The sequence below is a fragment of the Alosa sapidissima genome, chromosome 24 (genome assembly GCF_018492685.1).
Source record: "Alosa sapidissima isolate fAloSap1 chromosome 24, fAloSap1.pri, whole genome shotgun sequence".
In the NCBI taxonomy this organism is placed as follows: Eukaryota; Metazoa; Chordata; class Actinopteri; order Clupeiformes; family Clupeidae; genus Alosa; species Alosa sapidissima.
In genome coordinates, this window is record NC_055980.1 from 10683456 (window position 1) to 10710912 (window position 27457).

Consider the following 27457-nt stretch of genomic DNA (forward strand, 5'->3'; position numbering starts at 1 on the left):
GAGAGAGAGAGGAAGGGAGGGTGAAGAAAGGATAGAGATGAGAGGTGGGGTAGGGGAAAAAAAAAAAGAGTTTAATCAGGAGGAAAGTAAAATATGCATAATTACAGTACGAGAGCAAGTGATCTACATGATCCACGTGCATCTATCCACATGGGCCCAAAACTGATAAAACCATAACATGACAAATCGTCTACTGTTTGCTTTTCATTTGCCACATTCCCTGTCCAGCTTACGGCTTGTGTGAAGCACATCTTCACCCATTAACATGAGTTTACCCAGCACTTACCTGAAATCATTTAAATCAACAATTAAATAGGAACGCCATAATGAAATTTAGCTTGCCGATAAACAGGTCACACCTACAATTGCATTGGCTCTATGTGTTCTCCCCCTCCCCATTAGAAGACAACAAGGTGCAAAGCAGATTACTGCTCATGACCTGAAATGAAAGCCACCCTAGGCCATGATTCATTAAGGGCGGAATTGAATCAGGCAAAAAAGAATCAGCCGACCAAATGCCCAAATAAGCTCTAATAGAATTTGACAGACAAAACTCCTTTTATTAAATTGTTGGGTGTGTGTGTTTGTGTGCTTATCTCCACACACACACACACACACACACACACACAACCAGTATCTTACTTAACTCCAAGGCAAAAGGCTATCAAAACATTTACCCTTCAACTCAAACACAACTACTCAAATGTTAAAAAACATTTAACTTGAAGGCAAGAAACTTTTTGTGAATCATTAAAACATCATAGCGCCTTTCTATAAAGGGCACTCTATGTGCTCTGAAACTCGTCTGCACTCTTAATCACACAGACTGAATGAAGCACTCTTTACAATACCACACCTCTACACATGTAGTCAGTGCACTGAAAGGACTCTCCAATAACCCTCCATTTTGGAAGAAATCGGACTGTCCTGATAAATAATAGGCAGCCCAGAGAGCATCTGGACCAAACCAGATTGGGCCCTCAATGAATCAGTCTCCTTGTTCCACCCCTCCATAAAGGCTCATTCAAAGGCAAAGTAGGACGCAGGGAGACGAGGAAGCGCGTTGCCCTCCAAATACTCTCCCTGTTGCCGCTTTACCGCTAATCAACAAGACTTCAAAGCAAGGGGAGTTATGCAAGGAACGGGAGTGCCGCCCCGTCTCCTCAGTCCAACCACCCTCACCCCCCCCACCCTCCCTCCAAAATGATAAGGAGATGGCACTTTACTCAATAATTAACACGTCCCTTGCACTCCCTCTCCCTTATTCTCTCCATCCTTTGCTTTCTGTGATACTACGTTTTGCCTTCGCTGCAGTTTCTTTGACAGAGATGGAGAGGGATCATTTTTTCCCTGACTTCTTTCTCTTTATTACAAACACACACACACACACACACACACACACACACACACACACTCTTACTTACAAAAGAGCCGTTGGCCTTTGGTGAGGAAATTTCCCATGATGCAATGCGCAGCCCTTCCGGTTTTAATTTTTTAAATCCTATAATGCTGAAGCTGTAGGCCTTTTTTTTTCGCAATGTGGTTACATGAGGTAGACACGCACACATACAGTAGACTGAACAAGTTGAGCAGGAGTTTACACAGCGTGTGTGTGTGTGTGCGAGAGGGATCACACTCCGCTTGCCTAGCGCTTTCCTGGCTGGGTTTTGAAAGGCGGATGAAGATCAAACAGGGCTTGGCAGTGCCCAGCAGGGCAGACAACTCTGGGAAACAATCCACTCTCCACAGCCAACTTGTTGGGGATGCCTTCCCAGAGACCCCCTCCTCTCCTCCCCCCGAAAGAGAGAGGGAGAGAGAGGGAGAGGGAGAGGGAAAGGGAGAGAGAGGGAGAGAGAACGAGGGAGAGACAGAGGGAGGGAGTAACTGGGTGGCAACATGACACGTTGGGATTTCAGCGAGGCGGAAAAGTAGACCCCCCAGTACCTTCATATTATTCATTCAATCCGTTGTTGCACACTCTTAATATCACAGTCACACCTCACCGCCTTCTCACCTGTTCTCCCAGTTGGGCTCTGCCCTCTTGGTTTAAAATGTGTTTGTGTATCATAATAGTGAATGAGAAGCTTGTGTGGAATGCCTGCGCATGTAAAAAAAGAATCCCAAGTGTAACCTTAGAGCTGCAGTCTAAGAGCACATTGTGACAGCACTGAGGGGATAGAGGGGTGTCATTTGATTGGCTGTCAAGCTCGAATACCAAAATACATTTTGCCAAGACTCCCTGTTTCGGGGGGAGAGCTTTAGTTCAGCAGTCTGCATCCCATACTAAATACGCAGGGGCGGATTGGCCATCTGACACACTGGGCTTTTTCCCGGTGAGCCAACGCACCCTAGGGCCACTGGAATATAATATAATTTGTTTGGCCAACGATCGGCCCAAAACAGCTCTCGTCAGGCCCTACCACTTCCATTTGGGCACAGAGACAAAAGTCTGTGAGCACATCAAAATGGATAAACAAAGTACACGTACTGTAGAAATTGGGGCGGGTAAAGGCCGGTGGTGCCAATTGTGCAAAAACAACACAAATGTATCCAATATGGCAAGGAGCCTGTGTCAGCAACAGGTTGAACTTGAAGGAGGAGAGGTAAGCAGTGCCTCTTACAGTGCAGAGGGACAGTGAGCAGCTGGAAGAGAGTGTAGTTGCGGCAACTATGTAACTTCATGATTAACAATGACTCACAGGGAAGGAGCAGGTCTGTGTGACATGCCATGCCATGCCATGCTGACAATGGTGATAATGACTACAGGTTATTCATTTCAAGAAGATAAGAGGATGGTAATGAGTTTGCTAAACGAATGACTTGCTGTTAACTCAGATGGCAAAGGTGTGTCGAATCAACGTTGACTGTTGGTCAGATTAGTCGGTTTCAGTCAGACGACCAAAGTTCAATGTTGAATCAACAGCGCGAGTGATCATTGTTTTAGCGTCGTAGTGCTTAGAAAACACTACGTCGAATCAACTTTTTTGCTGTCAGGGAAGAGTTCCCTTGGTAAAGAGGGGCGAAAAGACTAATGTAGACTAGGCTACAAAAAGTAATTTCCATGCACAAGGTAACTAAGCTCTACATAAGATATTGAAAGACATCAAAAGGATCAAATCTACCGTTGTAAAATGTACCAGCAATGTAGGTAGTATACAGGAAATAATCATTTCCAGCAACAGGCAAGAACGTCCTATATTTATTTTGTGTAATGTTTAAATTGTCCAATGTGTAGTGGAAACTGTTAAGATCATAAATGATTAAGGTTATAAATTACAGTTAGGTCTACTACAACCTGTGAGTAACTCTTCACACATACAGTAATGGTTTGGTGCTGCTATCAATTGAGCACTGTAGGCCTATAGTTGAAATGTATTGAATCATTTGAATAATACTTTGAATTCTAGCAGAGCCTCTTTTTTGATAATTGTATTTATACTTAAATATGGAGATAATGTGCTCCTTAGCCTGAGTCAGAAAACAAGTGAGTGAGTACCACTTATCCACTTGCAGTGCTCCACGGCACTTAGTTCCATAGATAGATAGATTTTTTAGGACACTGCCAGGATTGTGTATTAGTGGGTGTGCCCGGCCGATTGGAGGGCCGCTGGGGCTAAATATGCCAGGCCAATTTTTTTGTCCCGGTCCAGCCCTGCACATACACTGGTGCAGTGCCCACAGAGAGCCAGGTTTGAATCCGGCCTGAGGTCACATCCCGAGCCCACTCCCCATTTCTCTCCCACTCAGTTCCCAGCTGATCTTCGCAATCCTGTCTTGAATTTCCCCTTGGGGATCAATACAATATCTATCTATCTATCTATCTATCTATCTATCTATAAAGGCTAAAAAAGCCCCCCAAAAATATAACCTGAAAAATGCATTACATTTCCTGCATTTCAAACTAGTCAAACTTGCTCTGTGAAAGAGTGAGTCTTAGCTGAAACACACCCACTTATTCATGGGGTGCGACGCAGAGACCGCTGGGGATGAGATTTAGTGAGTCTCCTCCTCACTGCGGTTCCATCTGACTGAGCCCGTCCTTTGTTATGGAGCGACTCCACCTGCTCTATACCACTGGGAGTGCTAATTCAGGGCTCTGTCACCTTCGCTGCACAGGCTGCCATTCCATACAACTTTGCGGTGACCTAAATATCTGTCAGCGAGAGCCGGATCACGACTGGCATCACTAAGAGACTGGGAAATCCCCGAAATAAGACTTAGATGTGTCTTCATTTTAAAAGTATTCTGCTATCCCTGATACTGTGAAACACTGTAATTTTAAAAAGAAAAATGGAAATGGACTCTTCACAGGCATAAAAAAAAAAAAAATCTAATCAACATACCCCTTGAGAATTCCTTGATTTTTTTCCCCTTCAATTGAGGGGTCCCCAAGGTCCTATGTTGTACTGTGTTTCACAGTGTGTCTTATGAGTCCTATGAGCTAATGTTAACTGCTATCCATCCCTCATAAATACACGGTCACCTTGGGCAGGCAACGGTTAACTGGAGGCGTAAAGCTCCTTACCGGGTTTCAGAGGGCAGAAGGGGGCGTCCATGGTGCCGTTGAAGGGGCCCGGCGCCCAGGACACGCAGCGGCTATGGACCCAGACGCAGCGGACCCCAGGGCCGGCCGCCACGCAGCGCTTCTCGTCCACGAAGGCCTCGCAATTGGGCGGCCGGTAGACGAGGACGTCATTCAGGAGCACGCTGGAGAAGCCCCCAAACACATACATGGACCTGGAGGGCGAGGGTCAGAGCAGAGTTGTTAACACGGTTAGCCCTATTATTTGGGCGGTAGTTAAGGAGCTCTCATTGCTAAGAGCATGACGCCTCTTTTTGGAGTACTGCAATGTCCATTCCACTTTAACCTAAATAATAAAAAAGGTAACCCACGAGACCATTTCCTGTAGAAGAGCGAAGAAAGAGGCTTTCGAGGTTTCTCTAAAGTGTGGTTCAATAGAACCCTTCTCTATTTAGCTGGCCATGCAGCTCTCCCCAAATGTGATAAGACACAGAGGCTGCAAAGTGAACAGTGGCTAATTGTCGGGCTAAGACATCACATCCACCCCACTTTTCCCCTCAGTTGTATATTTACCATGCACAGCGTGCACCCGCAATATATTTGCATTCACTTAGCATTGCAATGGGCCCAGTTCTCCGACAGGGAGGTCCAGAACTAACTAGGTGCAATATTAGTTCCACATTCAGAACCAATTTGTCCGAGATCAGTCTTAATCCTTGTCTGGGAAACAAGCCCTGGTCAGATTAAATTAAAGGGTGCTTTCTTCAGTTTGGAGGTCATTTCTTGAGGAGTTACCGGTACGACTCCTGTGCAGCGTTAAGACAATTGATTCTATTAATCAAAGAGACACGGTGGAGGGCTTAAACAATTAATCCCATTAATCTCAGACTTAACGATTAGTTGATCACAATGATTGGTTGGCAAGCCTTAGAAGAACAGACTTGTGGAAAAAAAGCCCTGTCCATTGTCTTACGGAACATAAAAATAAAGTTGAAGGTTTTTTATAATATTTAGCTTTGTTTGGTTTTGAGACACTTTTTTATCAGTAACAATGCACACTAATTAACAATACTGTCTACTGTCTATGCCACATTGAGACAAAAGGCTCATTTTCAATTGCACTCCCTGGGAAGGTTGATAAAGAATTAAAATAATACAGAAACTATTAACATCAAAATGACGGAGGAAACAAAGGCATATGCATGGAGTCACAGTTTCCTCAGCTCAGGAAATTGGCACTAATGGAAAACACAGGCGTGTGTGTGTGTCTGTGTGCATGTGTGCGTGTGTGCATGTGTGCGTGTGTGCGTGTGTGCATGTGTGCGTGTGTGTGTGTGCGTGTGTGTCAGTCACTCACCCATTGCTGGTTACAGCTGTGTGTCCAAAGCGGTTCACATCACGATGGAGATTTGGTTTAGGAAGGACCTTCCACTCATCACAAGCTGAAAAGAGAAGAGAGGACGAGGGTGAGATGCTGTCAACAGCCCAGTCAGAAGCTGCCTTTGGGCATTACCCTGCATTGCCCTGCTTAGTCAAATCCCTCTCCTCCCAAGCAACCACAACAGTCACAGAGAAACACACACTGCTTGAATTACTCAAGGCGACATGACTTCCCTTAACAGTCAGGAATTTGCACACGGCATTGAACATGAACATCAAAAAACATATAACAGCCAAACCACTTCAGGATGTAATGCCCTGATTACATGCTAACACTAGTCCACAGACTCTGTATGGGTTGCTTGTTTAGTTCTCATTTTCCTTCTTTCTTTTTTTTTTTGTCTGAAACTAAACTCACTTTAATCACTTCTCAAGGTTAAATGACAAACACAAAGCTGCTCTCTTGCCTTTAACGCAGCCTTCTGAAAAACAGATGTTGTGGAGGGGAACACCCACTCGTTTAAGCCTAACAGTAAGATGATATGGGTACTCTCGGTCGACCTTCATGCCAGCTTGACATTACGACAAACAAACATTTCACCGAGGGACCACCCACGGATTTCGAGGAGACATGGGAAAATGGGGGGGGGTGACAGGACAGAAGAGTTGCGTGGCATACCGATGTCGTACGCCAGGAAGTCGGTGGAGAAGCACTTGGCGCCGTTGCTCAGCGATGTGTCGTTGTGGGTGTTACCACCGAAGATGAGGAGGGTTCCGCCCAGGAGAACGGAGGAGTGCAGGTAGCGGGGATATAAGCTCTCCTTCAGGATCGTCCTGGAACGGGCCGGAAAAAAAAAAAGTGAACAAAAACAAAACACAAAAACACAAACATAAACACAAAAAACACTAGAGAACTACTTATGTACAGGTCTTAAAACAAATTCATGGGCAATCAATTTTGTATTGGAATGGTACATCATATATTTAGGAAAAAAATAATTTCAGTGTGGCCTGCCTTTGAACTGGTTCACACAATAATTGTGCTGCAGTTTTCAGCTTGGTGTTCTGGTGTGTCTTAGCAACAAATGCTTTTTAAATCTGTGTTTGTCTATTAGTATCTACTATGCTGTCGGAATCTGCATATGTTTGTTGTCAGCTTGTGTTCAAATGATGTGCACATCTGTGTCTCCACAGTAACACCATATGTAATTGTGTGTGTGTGTGTGTGTGTGTGTGTGTGTGTGTGTGTGTGTGTGTGTGTGTGTATGTATGTATGTATAAGATTGTGTATCTTTCTGTCAGGGTTTTGTCTGTGTTTGCAATTTCCAACTTAATGTTTGTGAGAACACTCAGTGAGGCTGACTGTGTCCCAGATTTCCAGTATGTATGTGCTCAGATTTTGTGTGTGTGTGTGTGTGTGTGTGCGCGTGCGTGTGTGTGTGTGTGTGTATCTGTGCGTGCGCGCGTGTGTGCGCGCGCGCGTGCGTGTGCGTGCGCGTGCGTGTGTGTGTGTGTGTGTGTGTGTGTGTATCTGTGCGTGCGTGTGTGCGTGTGTGCGTGCGTGTGTGCGTGTGTATCTGTGTGTGCGTGTGTGTGTGTGTATCTGTGCGCGTGCGTGTGTGTGAGCTCCCAGCAGCATCCATCAGTGTGTCGGAGCTTACCACGTGCGCGTGGGGACTTCGTAGCGGTACAGGTCGTCCACCAGGCCGTATTTGTTATTGTTCTTGTTGGGCAGGGACTTGTAGCCGCCGTGGACGAACACGCACTTGCTGCCCGGGTCGTACACGCTGCTGTGGCCATAGCCACCCAGAGAAATCGCCCCTCGAGTCTCGGGGATATGCCACTCATTTGTCCCTGAAGAAAAAGCCATGGATGATGATGGATGGATAGATAGAGAGGGAGAGATAGAGAAAGAGAAAGATGGATGAAGTCATACATTACAACTCACTCTTACGCCACACATGTGCACTTGAGAATATAAACACACCAATCATCATTTTAAAACAACATTACAATTCCCGTTGCAAATCATAATCACATAGACAAATCACAATCATGGCCTCCGAGAACAATTTATATTTTATAGTTATATTTTAGAAACTCAGAAATCATAACACGTACTCATGGACCAACAGTACGTTGGCAACTTTTAACGTGATGTGATGTTCCATTTCGCTCAAAGCAGCTACCGTTACGTGCTAATCTTATGGTTCACAACCACTTAAAATGCACATGAGGGCCCAGAGCATATTAGTAGATGCAGTCCTCCAGCTCAAAGCTTACAGATTGGTTCCACGTTTTATTTACAGAGGTTGAAGTCCTCTGAAACCACTTGTGGGCACTTGGTAATACTGCTATTCCAGGCCACAGTTAAACGAGATTCTTTGCCCTCTTGGAAAAAAAAAAATCCTTTCCCGTCCTCCACTAAAATGGTCTCTTTTAAAAAGCTATTATTTACATAAGAGCATGAGTCCTCCTTAAGCCTGTGACTCACACAACAAGAGAGACAACGAGAGAGAGAGAGAGAAACATGAGAGAGAAACACAAGAGGTGAAGAGAAAGAAAGATGAGCGGTAAGCAATCATAGTGAGGTCCAGAGATCGGTGGTCAAGGTTAAAAACAATCCCTCCTGACAACCACTTCAGCTTAGCCCTGCTTTCAATTGACTCCTCACCCCTCCCCTCCCCAACTACCCAACCCCAAACACTGCACTGAGTTTTCACTTAGACACTATCCACATCATATTAGAGCTGCTGCGCCATCTAGTGTTCAGATGACAATATGGCTGCCCTGTGTTTGTTTCTCATGAAAATCCAAAGGATAACAGTCTGTCAGTGAAATACATAAACTGTATAAACTGTTCTGGTTGCAAAACAAGCTCAATTTACATATCCTGACTTCAGAATGAATGTTGTGGCTCGGCAAGAGTATTATTTAGGTTTCTGTTGCGTGAGATAAATTAGAAATTGTGTAAAGGTGACGTGTTAAAAAGGTTTGCCGTTATCCCCTATCCATCATAACAGATGGCAAAATAATGCCGCCTCAGCACCGTGGCCAGTCTAAGTGCAAAATACTGCAGAGGCACGTTAACTAAGATCAGCGACTGCACCGGCGTAGCTCACTGTGGATAGACTATTGGGGATTCGGGGGGGGCCCTTTAGCCTTCCCTCCCCCGCACATCTGAACCCCGAACGAGCCCTCAAGTGAGCCACACTGCACCAAAGCTTAAGCCCACACTCACTGATGTTGTACTCCTGCACGTTGCTGATGTAACTGTAGATGGACGAGTAGCCGAAGATGACCACCATGACCGGGTCGCCGTTGTCCAGCTCGACCACGTGGGCCGAGTGGCCCTCCACGGCGAACACCTGGCCCGTGTGCGCTTGCGTGGCCGGCGACCTCTGCGACCACGTCCGGCTCGGAATGTTGAAGACCCACAGCTCGTCCGTCACGTTGCCCGCGCCCATCTCCAACTTCCCGCCAAACATGTAGATGTCATCCTGAAGACGGAGGGAGAAAGAGAGGGAGGGAAAAAGAGAGAAAGAAAGACAAGAATTGTGAATAGCCCTTTACTTTATATCACCTAAAACACAAAACAAGACAATATGTACGTATTACCAGCTCCAAAAATCCAAAATCAAAAGAAAAGAACGCAGACAAAATACCAGCTGACCAGAGAGACCGAGAGAGAGAGAAAGAAGAGAAAAGAGAAGGATTAGGGGTACAAAGAGAAGAGAGAGGGAATGAAAGATTAAAGGAAACCAGAAGTCAAAGATGTATAACAACAGTTGGAGAGACAGAGGAAGCAAGAGAGGGATTATGTTGGGCCATGGTTATGTTGAACATGAAGAGGAAGGGCAGATTTGCAGAGAGAAAGAGTGAGAGATAGAGAGCATAAGAGAGAAAGAGAGAGAGAGAGAGAGAGAGAGAGAGAGAGAGAGAAGATGTGCTTAATTATACTGTGCTGACTGACTGTGACAACACAAGAGGAATAAGAAGGGCTTGCATTAATTGTCCTCAGGGCTTTGCAGGCACATTGCTTCAAAACAAGGATGACCCGGCTTTGGCAAAAACAACTGAGAACTGGGTCCCGTGACCGAGTATTATTCAGTCAATTAAACATTGATTGCGCACAGCATGAATATGAAACATAGCATGTAGCGGGCACACTTGAGAGTAAATACATAAATATTTATGAAGACGCAGCCGAAGACAGGAAAACCCCAATGACAAGTGAACAGGAGACGATAACGGCACGGCACAACACTCAAGAGCCGCAGAAAAAAAGCAGCCGGCTCGTTCCCGGCTCAAGTCTGCCACCTGCTGTCCAAACAAACACAGCACACTCCACCCTTCCCTATGGGACGCCCAAATATGTTGTCCCAGTGGTAATCTCATCCAAAGCTCATCTAACAAGTATGATTTTACTTATCAATTGTCCACCACCCCTCCCCACCATCACCAGCCCCATGTTCCCTCCCCATTTTGGTGCTAATTGGCCAGGCCTGAAGGGGTTTGTGTGGGGGATAACGCGCCGGTGGCTGCCAGCCGCCCCTTGTTTGTTCCAAGTCCTCTCCTGAGAGGATTTGTGATGTGAGGGTGTTTCAGATCAGTTCTGAATGAGCGGCTAATTGCTGGCGGGACACGCAGGTAAACGAGGGGCTCTCTGGGCACGCGTCCCCCGCTTTGACTGGTCAGCTGCCTGCCCGCCGGCAGCGAGAGGCAGATTGTCTCTTTTGTCTCTGTGTGTGTGTGTGTGTGTGTCTGTGTGTGTGTGTGTGTGTGTGTGTGTGTGATGTGGAACAGTCACTGCTGGGCTGGCACACACTGTCCCAGGGACATTTTCCCCTGCAACACATGAAGGACTCAATGGGAAAGTCATTAGCACTTGTTTGCTCTGCTCCCCTTAGTAGTGCCAAACAGGGGACGCCACATCACAAACTGGCCACTATCAGTAAAGTTGCTAATAGGAGACCGAATACAGAAGTGCTGTTACATCTAGTAGCCAATGGCCATCACATCTGTTCAAGAAAGATGCTAACAACTCATTTGCAAATTTGAGTTTGCTTAGCGTCAATACTGGCAAAGTGATTACTAGGACCTAGCAGATTACTAGGGATTGTGAATACATTGAAGTCCTGATTCAAACAGTTCAGAGCTTTACGAGCTTTTACAAGAAAGAAAAGTGGCTTATTTATGAGAGGTATTGTCTTTGGGGAATATGTGAAATGACTGGAATAAATCTTTGGATTAACTACCAGTGAATGAGTAACTCTCCCTTTGTGGGTTTAAACAAACACACAAACAAAGCAAAGATATTGCTGGGATATTTGGAGAGCTACTTTTCCTACCGTTTCCCATTAAATAGCATTGCTTGAAAGTCCTGACTCATGTTATTTTTGTCTTCAGGGGAAATTCTACCCATTTCAACCTCAACACAGTGATCCACCACAGTTCAATACAGGAAAATCAATTGATTCACCAAAGCCCCTTGCATGCGACCATAGGGACTTTTTGTACTCCAATAAGCTATATGCATGACTTGCTTCTGCAACCCTGGGCACTCAAACCAACCATTCTTTTTGTTTACATTACATACCAGTACAAACAGCTAGCATGTCTCTCTTATCATAACATTAACACATAACACAGCACTAACCATAAAATCAATTAAATCTATACCAGGAAATGCTGCTTGTCACATTGCTTGCCTCTTGTATTGTTATCCACACTCCAACAATGTCAGCTCTATTTGCAGAGAGGGCCTACAGTACGTAAGACTCTGACCTGGAAATCAGACATTAAACGGCTGTTCAATTGTGCCTTCAGGGAGTAGGATGTCACATTTCTGCTGGAGAGTGTGCAGTTAGTCTCCACATTCAATGCCAATTCAAGTCGGCAGCAGCACTGTCAGCAGTCCATTATATGCGAGATGACATGCTAATTCAGCTAGCTTTGCAAATGACTTCACAGGTCCCCTGACACATGAACTGCTGAGCAGCCATCTTTCCCCAAACTAAACTATGCACAGGCCAATTATGAGCTTTCAGACGCTAGGATAATTTCACCTGCAGCCTACAGAATCATCTGTGGTATAGAAGACCATATTCTTGCCTACTGAACCCAACCACTTGACACCAATTATGTCCACCAAGTGTCTGACTCCATAGTTCTGTACACAGAGAAAAAGTGAAAGAGTGTGTTCAATGATGTGCAATGTGTGTTAGATTTGGATGGATATTTCAGTGCTTCCTTTCCACTTATGCCATCATAATGTCTAAAGGGTACCGCTGCCGTCCCGAACGTTATTTTGTCTTGAGGAGCGTGTTGTGCCCGTGACCTGGTTAGTGCTACACGATTTATCGAATCGCAATCGCGATTTGAGCCTGTGCAATTATGTAACCGCAAAATGTTGCAATTTAATTAAATAAACATTGTGCGTGTGAAGGAGAAAAAATATTTTCTTTTTGTGTCCAAACTGTTCCTCTCTAAAGTCATGACGTGTAGATGACCAATCAGTCTCAATTACTGCCTTCATGCTGGCCATAAACTAGTAGGACCCGACTTTTAAAATCCCGACCTCCGAAAAAAGTGTATTCATCAGATCAGCTCGGAATACAGAAAACGCATAAATAAGTTATTAAAACTGCTTACTATGGTTGAGCAAGAAGGAAAATGTCTCGGGCGAGTGTTTCTATCTTTAGTGTTAATTTTGTGATGAATTAACTATTTGCCTATTTGCAATGAGGGTGAGGTTCACCTCATGTATTGTTGCATGGGAGGCCGCCATGGTTGGAGAATATGATAGTGACGTAGCACAAGACTTCCTCACAAGTGTCCAAGCAAAAAAATCTGACCCGACTTTGTGTTCAAGTCATTATTCCTCTATCGGAGGTGAGAATTTCCGAATATCCAATGTGGCATGTAGGCTGTAAAACACGTACAGGAAATGGTTACATGACTACCCGATGTGCAGAAGTGGAAGAAGAAGGGAGATGGAAGCTAATCCGCAGGTTGACCCTGAACTAGTGGCCAGGACAAATGAGACATCTGTCATCCGGCGATATTTAGGATTTAAACCCTCCGTACACCATTAGCAAGCAAGGATTTCAGAAAATGATCAGCAACTGGACAAAAGGTGCCAGCTACAGTCGCAAAACTTTTTCTCTCAATACCTTTACTCGAGGTTTATGCATCCGAGAGAGCTTTTAGCACAGTCGGTAATGTTGTATCAGCTCATCGCTCATGTCTAATACCAGACAAGGTGAATATGCTGGTGTTTTTGGCAAAGAACCTATAAACTGATAGCTGGAATATGGAGGTAAAACTCCTTGGGGGTTTGGGGTCACTTAGAAATGTCCATTCCATTCTATTATAGACGGAATACCAGCTGAGATCAGTTGCACTGTTTTTTTAATCAGGGCAGCAGTTTTCAGATTGCATTATGTGCTTACATAATTGCAAAAGCGTTCTCGACAGTTCCAGAAAGAAATGGCTGATCTTTAATGCAATATCTACATTGCCATTCATCCAATGTTCCAAAGGCACATTCTGTTTACTAATCTCATATAATTTTAAAAGGCTAACTGAGAAAACATTGGAGAACCCTTTTGCAATTATGTAAGCACATTAGGCAATCTGAAAACTGCTGCCCTGATTAAAAGAAACAATGCAATTGATATCAGCTGGTATTCTGTCTATAATGGAATGAAATGGAAATTTCTAAGTGATCCAACTTTTGACTGGTAGTGTATGTTTGGGTTATGAAAAAAAAAAATCATAAAAATTATCTCTAGTGTGTGAATTTTTCTTTTTCAGTTATACACATTAACCCATTTGTTTGTTACATCACAATTGCAATCGCAATATGTCCCAATAATCGCAATATGACTTTCACCAAACCGTGCAGCCCTATACCTGGTAGAGGGCGAGGGAGTGTCCGTATCTCGGCAGGGGTCCGCTACTGATGGGCACGGTGTTCCAGATGCCACTCTCCAGATTATAGCTGCGGAAAGACCACACACAAGCACAGACACGTCAACCACACACAAGCACAGACACGGCAACCACACACAAGCACAGACACGGCAACCACACATAAGCACAGACACGTCAACTCTTCTGTCACATCCAATCCTGAGAAACACATAACACTTCAAACCTGACAAAAGAACAGAGCTACAAGCTAATTTCACTGCTTTTTATATGGCAAATAGCATGTGAGGACAGAACATTATTACCCTTGGAGGAGGGTATTGTAATCAGGTCCGTCCAGTGGTGTAGTCTACGTGATACGCAGGACTACGCAGTATACCCACGTAAAAAGCATTACCATCTCAGTATACCCACTTAAAATAGGCAAGGATACGTATTAACATTTGGGGTTGATCACAGTATACCCACAACAGCTAACTAGACTACATCACAGTATACCCACTACAGCTAACTAGACTACTGTACACCACAGGGTCTGTCCATCTGTCTGTGTTTGTGTCCACTCACATAACTTAAAAAGTGCTAGCCTGATGTGCGCTCTTGTGCTCTTGATCCTTCTGATTCCGGTGATAAAGATGCATAGGGCGCATAACATACTGAAAAATCAACAGATTCACGAATTCCGCCTCCTCTATGGAGCGCAACAGCGGCTTGAGTCAACAGCGGCTTGAGTCATAGGGCAGGCCATTCCCGAGATGAACCCAAGAGGGGACTTCAGAAAAATAACTGGCAGAAGACTAAAAGAGTACGGAGGAGCCCAGGGAGCAGTCAATCTGAGGTGCTGGAGTATGGAGGACCACCCCCTCCTGAGGACAGGACATCCAGAGGAAGAGCTGCCAGGGCCAGCAGCCCTCTGGGGAAAACCCGGGGGAGCACTGCTGCGTCATGGCACGCAAGTTAAAAGAGCCCCTTTCAACTAGCATAGCATTTCACATTTTGATTTTGACATGTTTTAGCATGTTCACCATGCTAACATATTAAACATGCTAATGTGAAATTTGCTAATGTTCACATTTTAAAAATGTCAGATTTAACCAAAGCTCTCAGTGGCTGGGCGGTTGTTGTGAAGTTTGAAAAGCCACAGCCCATGTTTTGCCTTCAGATCCTCATTCCCTGTCTGCTGAAGCCCAGCTGCGACAGAAGCAGCCAACGATATCAAACCCAGCAGATATGAATTCTCTCTCTTTGTTGATATCAGCACAAAGGCCCAGCCAAAAAAATCCCCTGAGGCCGCTGATTGAGTTTAGCCGCCTATGTGTGACCTTGGGGTGACTTGCAGATAAATCATTAGCACTAGCGCCCTGGAGGAGGAACCGAGGAGAATCCGAGAAGGAAAGAAGTTCTGAAACAAAAAGTCTCCTTGCTCCTCCCTGGCACTTTGCAGACAGAACCATCTGGCTCTCTAAAAAACTGCACACACCTCCTGGACGGTACGAAATGGCTAATGAGTGAAGCCAGATGTGTGAGGGTGTGGGTGAAGCGGGAGGGAGTGGAGAGGGAGAGGAGGGGAAGGGAGGGGAGGGGAAATGTGTTTAGCGCTTTAGCTTTGGTGGGCCTGACGCTCAGGACTTGCGCAAAATGTAACGGTTATCAATCTCACTTTGGTTCTCTGAAGGAGAACACTACACTTTAATCCTATTAACGTCTCTTTCTTTCTTCCGTTTGTCAGGTAATCCAAGAATGATGGCTACACCACTGGTTAACGTTGAGTAAACTTGACAGAAGAAAGAACCACATGCCCTAAATCAGTGTTTCTCAAACACTGGGCTGGGGCCTATTTGTGTGCCCCACAGCGCCATCTAGTGGACCGGGAAATGTTTTCAAGGAAAACATTTGGTTAACGTTTGGTAAACTTGACAGAAAAGAGAACCACGTGCCCTAAATTATACCGCAGACTCACTTGAGGATCATCTGGAAGGAGCTGTAGTTGAAGGTGTAGCCGCCCACTACCCACATGACCTTTTCCTGCACCACAGCCTTGTGGGACGCCCGGCCCAACGACGTCCCGAAGGGCTTCACGCTTGGCATGAACCAGTAGGACTCCGTGGACGGGACGGTCAGAGAACAATCTGGACCTGGGCAGGGAGGAGGGAGAGAGGGATGAAAGGAGATAGAGGACAAAGTAAAAAATAGAGCAGATTAAGAAAAAAAATAGGTACATGATAACAAATGAGCATCAGCTAACAGTGTGAAGGGTGAAAGATTGAGAGTAAGAGGGAGAATTACTGAAATAACAGCACTGAAGGACAAATGAGCGGGAATGCAGAGAAACAGAGAGAATAGGAGAGCAAGCGGGAGAGGGAGAGAGAGAGAGAGAGATAGAGAGGTATAGAAAGGTAGTGAGATGACTGATATTTAGTCTGTGATTCACGAGCGACCGCTTGACCTCGTGTTGTTTCCTGACAGCCTCCTGGCGACACTCAGCGAAACAAATGACAGTGCTTCACCACCCTCGGCTGATCGCCGTGACAACAGCAGCATATTCACACGTTCCCTATAATTGACTGGCTTTCATTAGCCATGCTCCCCACAGGCATGCACATGCACACACACACACACACACACACACCCCCATACACATACACACACCCATACACACACACACTCTTGCTCCAGCAACACTATAGGACAGTGTGGTGTCAGAACCTCCAGTGGGGGTTAATTGCGATGTTAACACTCAGTCACTTTGGCCCTCAGCACTACTACAGTGCCTCAATGCTGAGCGGCAGCTGCAGTATTGCGGTATAACCACAAGATGGCGACAGTGCGTGCACTAAAAAAGACTTTAAGCCTTCAGGGGCACCCTAGCAGATGTCAGGATGTTGCCCCATAGACATGAGATAGGCTGTCCGTTGAAAAGGACTGTAGCACAGCTTAAGGGAGAGGTGTCAAGCTAAAGACGGATCAAAGCAACAAACCGGATGAAGTGAAGGATTGACAGAGAATGACAAGGAGATAAAGGAGAGTAGAAGGAAGATGGACAGAATGAGACTGACTAGAAGACAAAGATGGATCACGAGACGTGACAGGAGATGGGGGGTGGCGACAGAATAAGAGCAAAGGTGATGAAGAAAGAGAAGAACAAAAGAACAGGTATGGAGAACAAGACATGTATGGAAGATGGAAAGCTGCTGTATGAGTGTGAGAATGGGTGAGTGAATGAGTGAATGAGAGAGAGAGTGTTTGTGTGTGTGTGTGTGTGTGTGTGTGTGTGTGTGTGTGTGTGTGTGTGTGCGCGTGTGTATATGTTTGTGTGTGTGTGGCCACTACCTTGCCAGCTCTCGTTGCAAACGCAGAGCTTCTCGCCGGTCAGGTCGCAGTAGCCATGGTCGGGGCTGCCACAATTGTTGCGGCAGTAAGGGATGTTGCAGGCCTCGCCCTTCCAGTACTCGTCGCACTCGCAGTACACGCGGCTGGCGATGGAGTTGCCCGTCGTGCACTTGCCGTGGCCCGAGCAGTTGTTCGGACACGAGTTGATTCTGCACAGGGTCGTGAAAGAGAACGAGAGAGACGTTAACAGGTTAAAAGGAAAAGGCTGAGACAACTTGGAGAGTACAAAAAAAAGAGGAGTGATTAAGTAGGGAGACTGAGAGAAGACAAAAAGAAAAACAAGGAAGAGTAAGATAGAGAGACAAAAAAAAAGAAAAAAAAAAGACATGAGTAAAAAAGGCAAGAGAAAGAAACAGACAACAAGACCAGAGACATATACCATGATAAGAGAAGAACAAGGGAACCAGAGAAGAGAGCAGGAGGTGTAGAGAGAGAGAGAGAGTATAAGAGAGTGAGAGCGAGAGAGAGCAAGACCAAGATGTACGAGTGCTCCGATAAGAGGCGGCCGGCGTGGAGGCAAGGCTGTAATGAGGGGGACTACGGCGGCGGTGGGCTTTGTGAGCGCTGTCGGGGTAAAATACGGCCTCTCCAGGGAGAGGGGATCAGGCCAGACTAATGCGGCGTGGTGATTATGCCCCGAATTAAGGGGGGAAGAGGGGGGCGCCCAGGACGCAGCGTCGGCTCCATGAGATAGCAAACAGAGCGTGTCGGGTAAGGAGAACAAGGGTTACGGAGGGAGAAAATGAGACATACGGAGGGGATGGAAATAGCAAGGGAAAGAGAGAGAGACCGAGGGAGGGAGCGAGAAAGAGAGAGAAAAAGAATGTCTTTCGTATTTCCATGTAATATGTACCTGGTGAACGGAATGAACTAGCCTCCCTTATGTAAATGGAGGGAGGCTAAGTTGCTCAATGAATCTGCAGGAGGAGATTAGCTCTACCTCCTCACATAATTAGAGTCTGGAGCAGAAATGTTAGTTGATGGAAGACCTCACAAAGCAAACACAGAATAAATGATTTGCTTATTTCTTGCATTACAGTAATACGAGAAAGAAATCCAAGAGAGAAAATGTTGTCTGCAGAGGTACACAATATGGACTTCACAAAGTGTCTTGTTAATCATCTACTAAAAAAGATTAGAGAACTGTGTTGGGCTTTCTGGCAGTGCCCTTAGATGGTTTAAGTCCTACCTAGAACACAGAGAATACTTTGTCTCTATTAGTACCTACAGTATGTCTCAGCGAAAACTGCTATGTCATATGGAGTCCCCCAGGTATCCATTTTTGGGCTACTTTTATTTAACCTATACATGCTCCCCCTTGGCCAAATCCTTCAAGAATACAAGATATCTTACCATAGCTACGCAGACGATACTCAGATATACCTTGCTTTCTCACCAGATGATCTGAGTCACATTGAACCACTATGTCTGTGCCTTGAAAAAATAAATGATTGGATGCCACAGAATTTTCTCTAACTAAAAACGGAGAAGACTGAGCTGAGACTGATCATCCTGTTTGGGAACAAAGATGGAAGATCAAAACTAAGTGCTTATCTAGAATCAAGGCAACTTCAGACTCATACCCATATTCAAAATATTGTGGGCAGCCGTGGCCTATGTGGGCAGCCGTGGCCTACTGGTTAGCACTTTAGACCTGTAACCGGAGGGTTGCCGGTTCGAACCCCGACCAGTAGGTTGAAGTGCCCTTGAGCAAGGCACCTAACCCCTCATTGCTCCCCGAGCGCCGCTGTTGATGCAGGCAGCTCACTGCGCCGGGATTAGTGTGTGCTTCACCTCACTGTGTGTACCATGGAGGTATTATATATAACTGGAGAGAGTGACTAAGTCCCGCCCTCCATACAAATGAATGGTGGAGGCTAGGCTAGTAAATCCGGCCAATTCATAGTCAAAGCCATATTGAACACTGAGGTTCGGATCCAGCGCCAGTCGGTTCTGACCATGCGCCAAGTTCCAAAGCAGGAAATGACGCATGGACCAACATCGATTTTTATTGGAAAAGAGAGTCGTCCTCCAGTAAAAGGTTGGCGATAATCCACATACATGGCTTGCCACGTAACAAGAAAAAGAAAAAGTTGCTCGGGAACGCGCATGGAGTCGCCCTGAAGCGCAACTTAATTTCATTGGATAACAGCGGTTCTAACGAAGAGCAGTCTGCCTACCATCCTCCTGCTGCAAATGCATTCGAACATGATGTGAAATAGCCGTAGTCGAACTATAAATAAACTATTCGGTTTTTAGTGCCATGTGTAGCGCATTTTTACAGTCTATGATTAGTTTGTTTTTTATTTTATTGTTTGCCATCTCATAGCGGGTGCTCTAAACGTAGCCTATTCTAGCCAGAGCCCTCAATAGCCACCCTGTTTCGAAAATGAAAGATAACGCACAGAACGGCCAGCCTGAGCAGACAATTACGTCCCCAACTCATCTAAAATGTGGTGTTTGGAAATACTTTGGGTTGTACACCGCAGATGGTAAAGAAACCCTTAAAGAGAATAGTCTGCGGACTCTGAAAAAAACAGTTTACTTAGGCCTACGCATCCACAACATCCAATTTTCGCGCTCACCTGTCGAATTACCATCCAAATGAGGCAGCGGAGTCAGAGGCACAGACGGCCAGAGCATCGCCAGGCGTCCATGTATGATTGCCGTAAATTCTCAAATTATGTCCGGGGTCTGCTATTTACTTAGGCTTAGGCTGGTATGTTTGGGGCAGGATTGTATGTGAGGCAGAGCTTTATTTCTTACATTGTGCGTTTTATTGTGAGACGCGTGTTTCGTTTGGAGCGGCATACCAGGCTATCAAAAGCAGACGATTTTCGGATTGGTTTGAGATTCAATTTACTTTAGGACTGTTTTATTATATATCTAAATGTTGAGACTGATAGGCACTTAAATATAGTGGGTATTTGATGGCTCACTGTGAGGTTTCATGTTGAAAAAGTGTCGGAATTTCCAGCTGTTTATTGCGAGACTGATTGATTGAATGTGCGCTGTAATGGAAACCTTATTGTGTAGCCTAAGTTGAGTTATTTTTTAATTATGCATGGTGTAGGTCTACTTCTTAACTTAAATTCGTAGGCTGGAATGCCTCGCGGCAACAATTCTGTTTAAATGTAGTAGCATAGGCTTACTGCTTCAGCCTCTGGCTAGCTCAAAAGGGGGCTGCTATGATGGGTTGAGAGTGTTGGAGACCCATGGTGTAGGCTATAACGAGACAATTAAGGGCTTTATGCTGCTGTTTTGTAATTTATTGTCTTTAATCATATTTAGCCTATTTTTGTTCAGGACAAACAACAACAAAACAAGATCAATACAATACTCTTTATTCGTCATCATGTATAACCATAATATACATGTCTTCTCTAGTGCTGTCAAACGATTAAAAAATTTTACGATTAATCACAGGAGTCCATGTTAACAATATAAAGCAACTATATTGTGTATCTTGATTAGGATTCAAATGAAAGCAAAGCAAGTTAGCTACTTCATTAACTTAACTTTAAGACATAGGTCTATTTGATTATTTCAAATCAAATTTCAAAAGATGTGCAGCAGACCTGAAGCAACACAATATATTCTTCAGAAATATAGCTAATAAAGAGCATAACAAACATAAAATACTATATTCATTATCTTTGAGTTCAGTTGAAAATAAGGAACTTTTCGACATGAGTGCACTGCCATTTTATAGGCCTACAGTCTATTGTGCACTGTCACTTGCCACACACATCAGCGCCAAAGTTTTTAACACGCAAACACTGGATGAACAATGGATTTTTTGGAGCGGCGTCGACCAAATATAACTGAATAGTAATTTACACGGCGGGAAAGTGCGATGCTGGTGTGCAGAGTTGTATTGAAAAAAATGGAATCTAATCTAGCCTACAGTAAATGAATGTCGAAAGCAGAGTCCATCGCACACATGTCGGCATCGGTTTCCACAGCAATTTAAAACACCATTCAGCTGACCGGGAGTTCAGAACTGCATTGGTGTTTATTATACGAATCTACTTTTTGGCCGGCACGTAAGCCCAAACAAGTGTGTGCAGCATGCCTTTACGTAGCCTACTAAAGGTGCATCATCATAAAGATAGGCTACATTTAATCTGCATCACGCCCCATTTTAGCGGAAAACAAGTTAACATTATATCATTGATTCCAATGGGAAAGACAGATAGCCTAATCACACCTGGTCACATTAATCTCAAACACACAGATAACTCTTACACCAACCTTATTTTGTGCCTTTTATTCACGTTTGTTTCAAGATTTAGTAAGTATAAGCCCTTTTCACTCCCCACTTCGATGCAGCATGGTTTCCATTATCCAAACAGCTCCCTTTCCCCTAAAAGGTGGCGTGTATGCAGCACGGTCTAGCTCATAGACTGTATATATAGAACTATATATACAGTCTATACAGTCTATGGTCTAGCTAGATCCAGTGTGGTGTTGTTGTTCTAACGTTACTAGTTGTTGCAACAGCTTGTGAAAAAACGACAAAGTTTGTTACACCAAAAAGGATGTTAATCGCGCGATAAAAAAATTGACACCGTTAAAATAGGTTTACGTTAACGCCGTTAAGAACGCGTTTAACTGACAGCACTAGTCTTCTCATACGCTCAATTACGCACTGAATAACGTTTGGCAGTAGCTGCCAGATAGGTACCCACCCACCAACATGTACGCGCATGGGAGCTCGTGCCCAACACGGATTTTCGTGCGAGGAGATATTTGAAAATGGCGTATGCTAACATGCCGAAGCTAATCTGCACGCTCTTGACCCCCTGGTGTGTACAATGTGTGTTTCACTAATTCACGGATTGGGATAAATGCAGAGACCAAATTTCCCTCACGGGATCAAAAGAGTATATATACATATACTTAAATCTGGGGGTAATTCTAGATGAGTATCTTAATTTTAATAACCATATTAAGGCCATCAAGCATAAGGCCATCAAGCATAGCTAAGATCAGAGATCTCGTTTCTAGGCAGGATTTAGAAAAAATCATTCGCACATTCATATCTTGCAGGGTTGACTACTGCAATGCCCTCCTCACTGGCCTCCCCAAGAAATCCATCAGACAGGTACAGCTAATTCAGAACGCTGCTGCTAGACGTTTAACTAAAACAAACAAAAAAAGAGACCATATTACTCCCATTCATGAGTCTTTGCATTGGCTGCCAGTCAATCTGCGTATTTAGTTCTAGGCACTATTAATTGTATACATGACACTAAATGGTCTGGGCCCTAAATACATAGCAGAAATGTTTCTGCCATATACACCTGCTAGAGCTAGAGAACTTAGATTTACTGGGACTCGGCTAGTTGTCCCCAGAGTCAAAACAAAGCAAGGTGAAATGGCATTCAGCCATTATACCGCCCCCCACTGGAACCTCCTCTTCATGGAGATTAGATCTGCTCCAACAGTAGCCTTAGGAAGAGGCTTAAAACTGCACTATTTTCTACTGTCTTTGATTGACTTTTCTTTTATTTTGTTTTAAATAGGCCATATGGATTGTTTTATAGTAATATGTCTATGAATTTCCCTTGGAGATCAATATCTATCTATATAGATTAGTATCTATCTATCTATCTGTTTAGATTATTAATTTCCATTATTTTATTTGGGCTATTTCGGTTTTACTTGTTTATGTTCTGGGCGACTTCCATCCCATTTGTTTGTCCTGTCTGTGTAAACATTGAATGACAATAATGTGCTATACAAATAAAATAGACTTTGACTTTGACTATGAATGTAATTCAGTGAAATTCCACTGCTGTTTAAACAAAGTGCTTCTAATTACATACAGATATTTAGATATACTGGAATTAAAATGGGTCTTCATCATGATGTAACCTGACTGGAACTGTATTGGACAACCTTTGGTATTATACCGCATTACCCCACTAGAGGTAGCACACTCAATCCAAAATGCTTACAACCTCAGGAGACCAGAGATCAGAATGGTGGCATAGGTGTAAATATCAGTTGCGGCCAACACAGGACTGCTGGACTTGGAATTTTTGAGTGTGAGTGTGTGGAATTTTTGATCTACCACTTTTCCTTTTTTTCCCACTATAATTGTACATGAACACATATTGCTATTTTAATGAGCACTGTACGAAACAGAGAGAGACAGAGAGAGAGAGAGAGAGACAGACAGACAGAGATATTGGATAAGTGAGAAAACAAAGTGTGGAGGTACTCACGAGTAGAAGATCTCAAAGCCAGTGAGATTATAGGCAGCATCGCTGAAGAAGTGGAGGAGTGCGTAGCCTGAAGTAGTCTCAACCTCTGGAACCGTCTCATTCCCACGCACCTCTGGAACTATTAGGCCACTGTAGGGAAAGAGGGAGGAGGAAGAGAGAGAGAGAGAGAAAGAGGAACATCAGTCTCAGGAAATCTCCCCTAGGATGTCCCCAATTTGAATTCAATTGAGTTGTGCCTTCTAGCAAAGTCCATTCATTTCATGTGTGATTTGTTATAGCCCCCATTTTAAGTGCAAATCAAATGTCCATATTTGCCTAATTGAATGTTCCCATATGTCTAACGTCTGGAGCATTTATGAAGACACAAGTGTCATGAGTCGGTCATGAGCACCAGCTCAGCGGGAACCGCTACACTACTCTTTCATCCGACTGATCTGACCAGTCCAGATCATCACCAGCTCAATTAGGTTTGTGTGTGTGTACAGTATGTGTGTGGAGTTTCCAACTCAAAAAATAATGCTAAACACTGACAGTGTTTGGTTAAATTGAAGACTTGGATCCTTCCAGCATGTTCAGAGTCATAGCGGCCCTATAGGGATTCATTACAAGAATTAGCTATTGTAATAGATCCCCTTGAGCCATGAAGATCACTTACAAAACGGTTTTCATTAAATATTGAATTAATGGACCCAGTCGCTTATCACAAATACATAATTTAACATTTCATCCTTCAGCTTTTGCACTGTATATACTCAAAGATATTTGTGATCATTGTCTAAAGCAGTGATCATACATTTCAGTGTTAGAAAGTGCATTATAAAGGGCACTGTGCTGACAAGCCAGGCATGGTTGCAGCACAGTGAAAACAGACCCACCTAAACACAGCCACCAGAGGGGCGTAGATGGAGTCTCCATCGTAGACATACATGTGATCCCAGCTGCACTCGGTGGCAAAGTGGTTGAAGCGCAACCTCAGGACCGCATTTGGGCTAGAACAGAGAAGGGGGGGGGTAAGTGAATAAGGGCTTAAGCACCTCATTGATGCCCAGCTCGACACACTGTGAACGGTCCCTGCTGGTTAGGGGTTGGTTGGCCAGCCAGCCAGCCAGCCAGCCAGTACAGATGCCCAGCTGAGAGACAGCGGGCAGTGACATACGGACACTGCAACTCGCATGCCAGCATGAGGAAACTGATCCTAAATGGTCCAAATCCTGGAGCTGAATTGCATATTTTAGCAGCACAACTTAAAATGATTTTTCCAGAACTATATGGTCATTTATACATATGACACCAACATCAATGAATCCAAATTAAATGGAAATTGTCCATGGTACAAGCTAGACTTGAGCGTGCAGTGATCTGGGCCTTGATTATTGGATGTACTTGATTGAAACGATCAGATAAAACCAATACAAAATCTGATGGTGTAGATGCAGCATGAAGAATGGGGAGATGCAGTAGGTACTTAAAAGGTCAAAGGTCAAACCCCTCAGAACTTGATAGCAGCAGCTGCATCTCGTATCAAACAGTACTAAAGCAAAAACTTTTCATCCTGTGTCGCCTGTTAGTTACAGTAGGAGTTTTTTTTTTTAAGGCCTACGGTGACGTGATTATTGAAAAAGACTGCAACAGGTAAGGACCTGAAACATTGAGATAAACGTCATTGAATTCTGGTTGAAATAGGGAAAACAGATATAGACTGAGATTCCAAAAGTTTTAAAAAAGAGAATTAAGGCAGAAAGGTATGGACATAGTCCACAATCTATAATATAAAATGTATAATCTAAAATGAATAAAATAACCTAAGACTAGCTGAAAGTAACTTAAGTTTTCATTCAGAAGTTCATACTTTTGTGAGACGGGAAGATAAATGATCTATGTTTTAAGCAGCATACCTGGATTTATCATGCTAATCTAAAGATAAAGGAATTAGTAGCTATCTTACAGCCCCTGGTGGGGGAGGAGACAGGGAGTTGAAGTAAATACAACAATCCATTTCATACAGCCTATGAAACAAACATTACAAACACAGGGTAAACTGTGGTTAAACTGACCATCTTAGAATTCCGGTAAAACTGACATAATATTTTGTCTTGCTAAGATCTTTTCAGTCGGGCCTACGTATTTTTCATTTGTTTGGGTTGGCACTTGGGTCAGCTCCTCCTGGTCTTATACACAAACTCAAGGGACACTTTCAGGTGATATTTCTGCCGGATATGTTGTTTGCCAGAAGGTCTAAATGCTAAAGTAAATCAGGATGCATCCTACAGAAAGACATTTAAGTGTTTATATTTATGATATGAAAAATATTTTCTAGATTTAAGTTGTGAGGGGAGGCTGAGAGACGGACACACGGAGAGAGGGAGAGAGAGAGAGAGAAAGAAAGAAAGAAAGAAAGAAAGAAAGAAAGAGAGAGAGAACACACATACATTGATCACCTACATTTACTATTACTCACGCCTAACCGTCTTCCTAGTAATATTTTTACTATTGTTTATTCTGTGTTCACATGTTTATACCCACATTACTTTATCTCTATTTTCTTTCTTTTGTGATTCTACTGTGTTATCTGTAACACTAGTTTGGCGACACTGTACCCAAACAGGCATGCTAATAAACCTCCTTCGAATTTGAAGAGAAAGAGAGAGAGAGAGAGAGAGAGAAAGAAAGAGAAAGGGAAAGAGACACTTTGTTTTGAGGATAATTCAGATGTTAGCACTTTAAAAACAGAACGGAAAAGTGTTCACAGAAGAGAGTCGTGGAAATTCCAGGACAACATAAAGAACTAAGCATGCGCATAAAGTCATTTCAGCACACATTCCATGATATGATGGCTAGTCCAACAACTGGAGGAAGAATTTGGAAAAATCACTGTACTTTTCTGGGAGAATGACTGCGAGTATGGTATGGTGGGGTGATTATACATTTTACCGAAGGGTGTCCAAGAAATTAAATCAAATTACGTTTCCTGACCACAGTTATGTGCAGAACAAGAATGCACACTAAAATACTTCAGAAACATTTTATCTACATTCTAGCTTTGATATCCACTCACATACATGAGACGGTCACTGAAGCAATGAAAGCAATAGAAATTTGCGAGGTATTTTTTATCTTTGGGGATCTGAAACAGCTGAAGCTAGAACTACAGTTGCATACAATAACAACAGCAAAACATTGATTCTTCTCTCCAAAGATTTTTCACAGTTAATACTTTTGTAATAAAGACAATGGTCCTGAAATGTGTTGCTACTAAATGTTAAAAGTTTACAGAATTGTCAGAAATTTGGTATTACTGCAGTTTTTAATTTATTTATTTTACAGCTTTAACTCGTCTTCAGTGTGCAGCTGAGGACAGCTGAGGGTGTGTTCTGTATATTTGAGATTACTGGATGACCCACCCAGCAACTTCTCTCAAAGCGCAAATACTTCATCTCAGCATCAGTACCTCCTGGGAACTGAAGTTCTCCAGAGAGTTAAGGATTCTCTTACGGATCTCACAGAACGGTGCCACAGCTGGCCTGGCCCAGACCCCCTCTGGCATCCGATGCTAACCGCTAAGCACCAGAAGCTACCGGCCCACGTAAACCCAGTTTGAACTCTGGGTAGTTGCGCTTCTAGCAGAATGCGAGTACAAACTGGGTTTATGTGAGCTCCTGAAGGAATCATTCACAAAACCCCAAAATGTAATCCTGCAATTTCGCCTCCTAGCTCCATCTGAGCTCGATAGTGTTTGGCGACAGAATTGTGCGATCTAATCTTGGCCCGAATCCAAGGGTTTTGGTGTGTCTGTGCAGTGTACGTGTGTATGTATGTGTGTGTGTGTGTGTGTGTGTGTGTGTGTCTGTGCAGTGTATGTATATGTGTGTGTGTGTGTTGCAATGAGAAGCAGATGTGGAAAGGAGGAGGAGGAGGAAGAGAGGAGAACTTACTATCCCTCGATCAGCCAGGTGCATTTGGTTTTATACTTGTAATTGATTGGGCCGTCAGTGAGGTA

The 27457-nt window shown here is 44.0% G+C and overlaps 1 protein-coding gene across 1 annotated transcript in view; it reads right to left on the reverse strand.

The window, feature by feature from the left end:
- atrnl1b (attractin-like 1b) overlaps positions 1-27457 on the reverse strand; it is a 135084-nt gene that overhangs the window by 93835 nt on the left and 13792 nt on the right. Inside the window, 11 exon segments of the mRNA XM_042083986.1 lie at positions 4526-4737; positions 5880-5964; positions 6582-6736; positions 7564-7756; positions 9144-9402; positions 13820-13907; positions 15798-15972; positions 17168-17376; positions 23461-23589; positions 24336-24449; positions 27393-27457. The exon segment at positions 27393-27457 is cut by the window's right edge and continues 19 nt beyond it. Coding sequence (XP_041939920.1) covers positions 4526-4737; positions 5880-5964; positions 6582-6736; positions 7564-7756; positions 9144-9402; positions 13820-13907; positions 15798-15972; positions 17168-17376; positions 23461-23589; positions 24336-24449; positions 27393-27457 — 1684 coding nt within the window.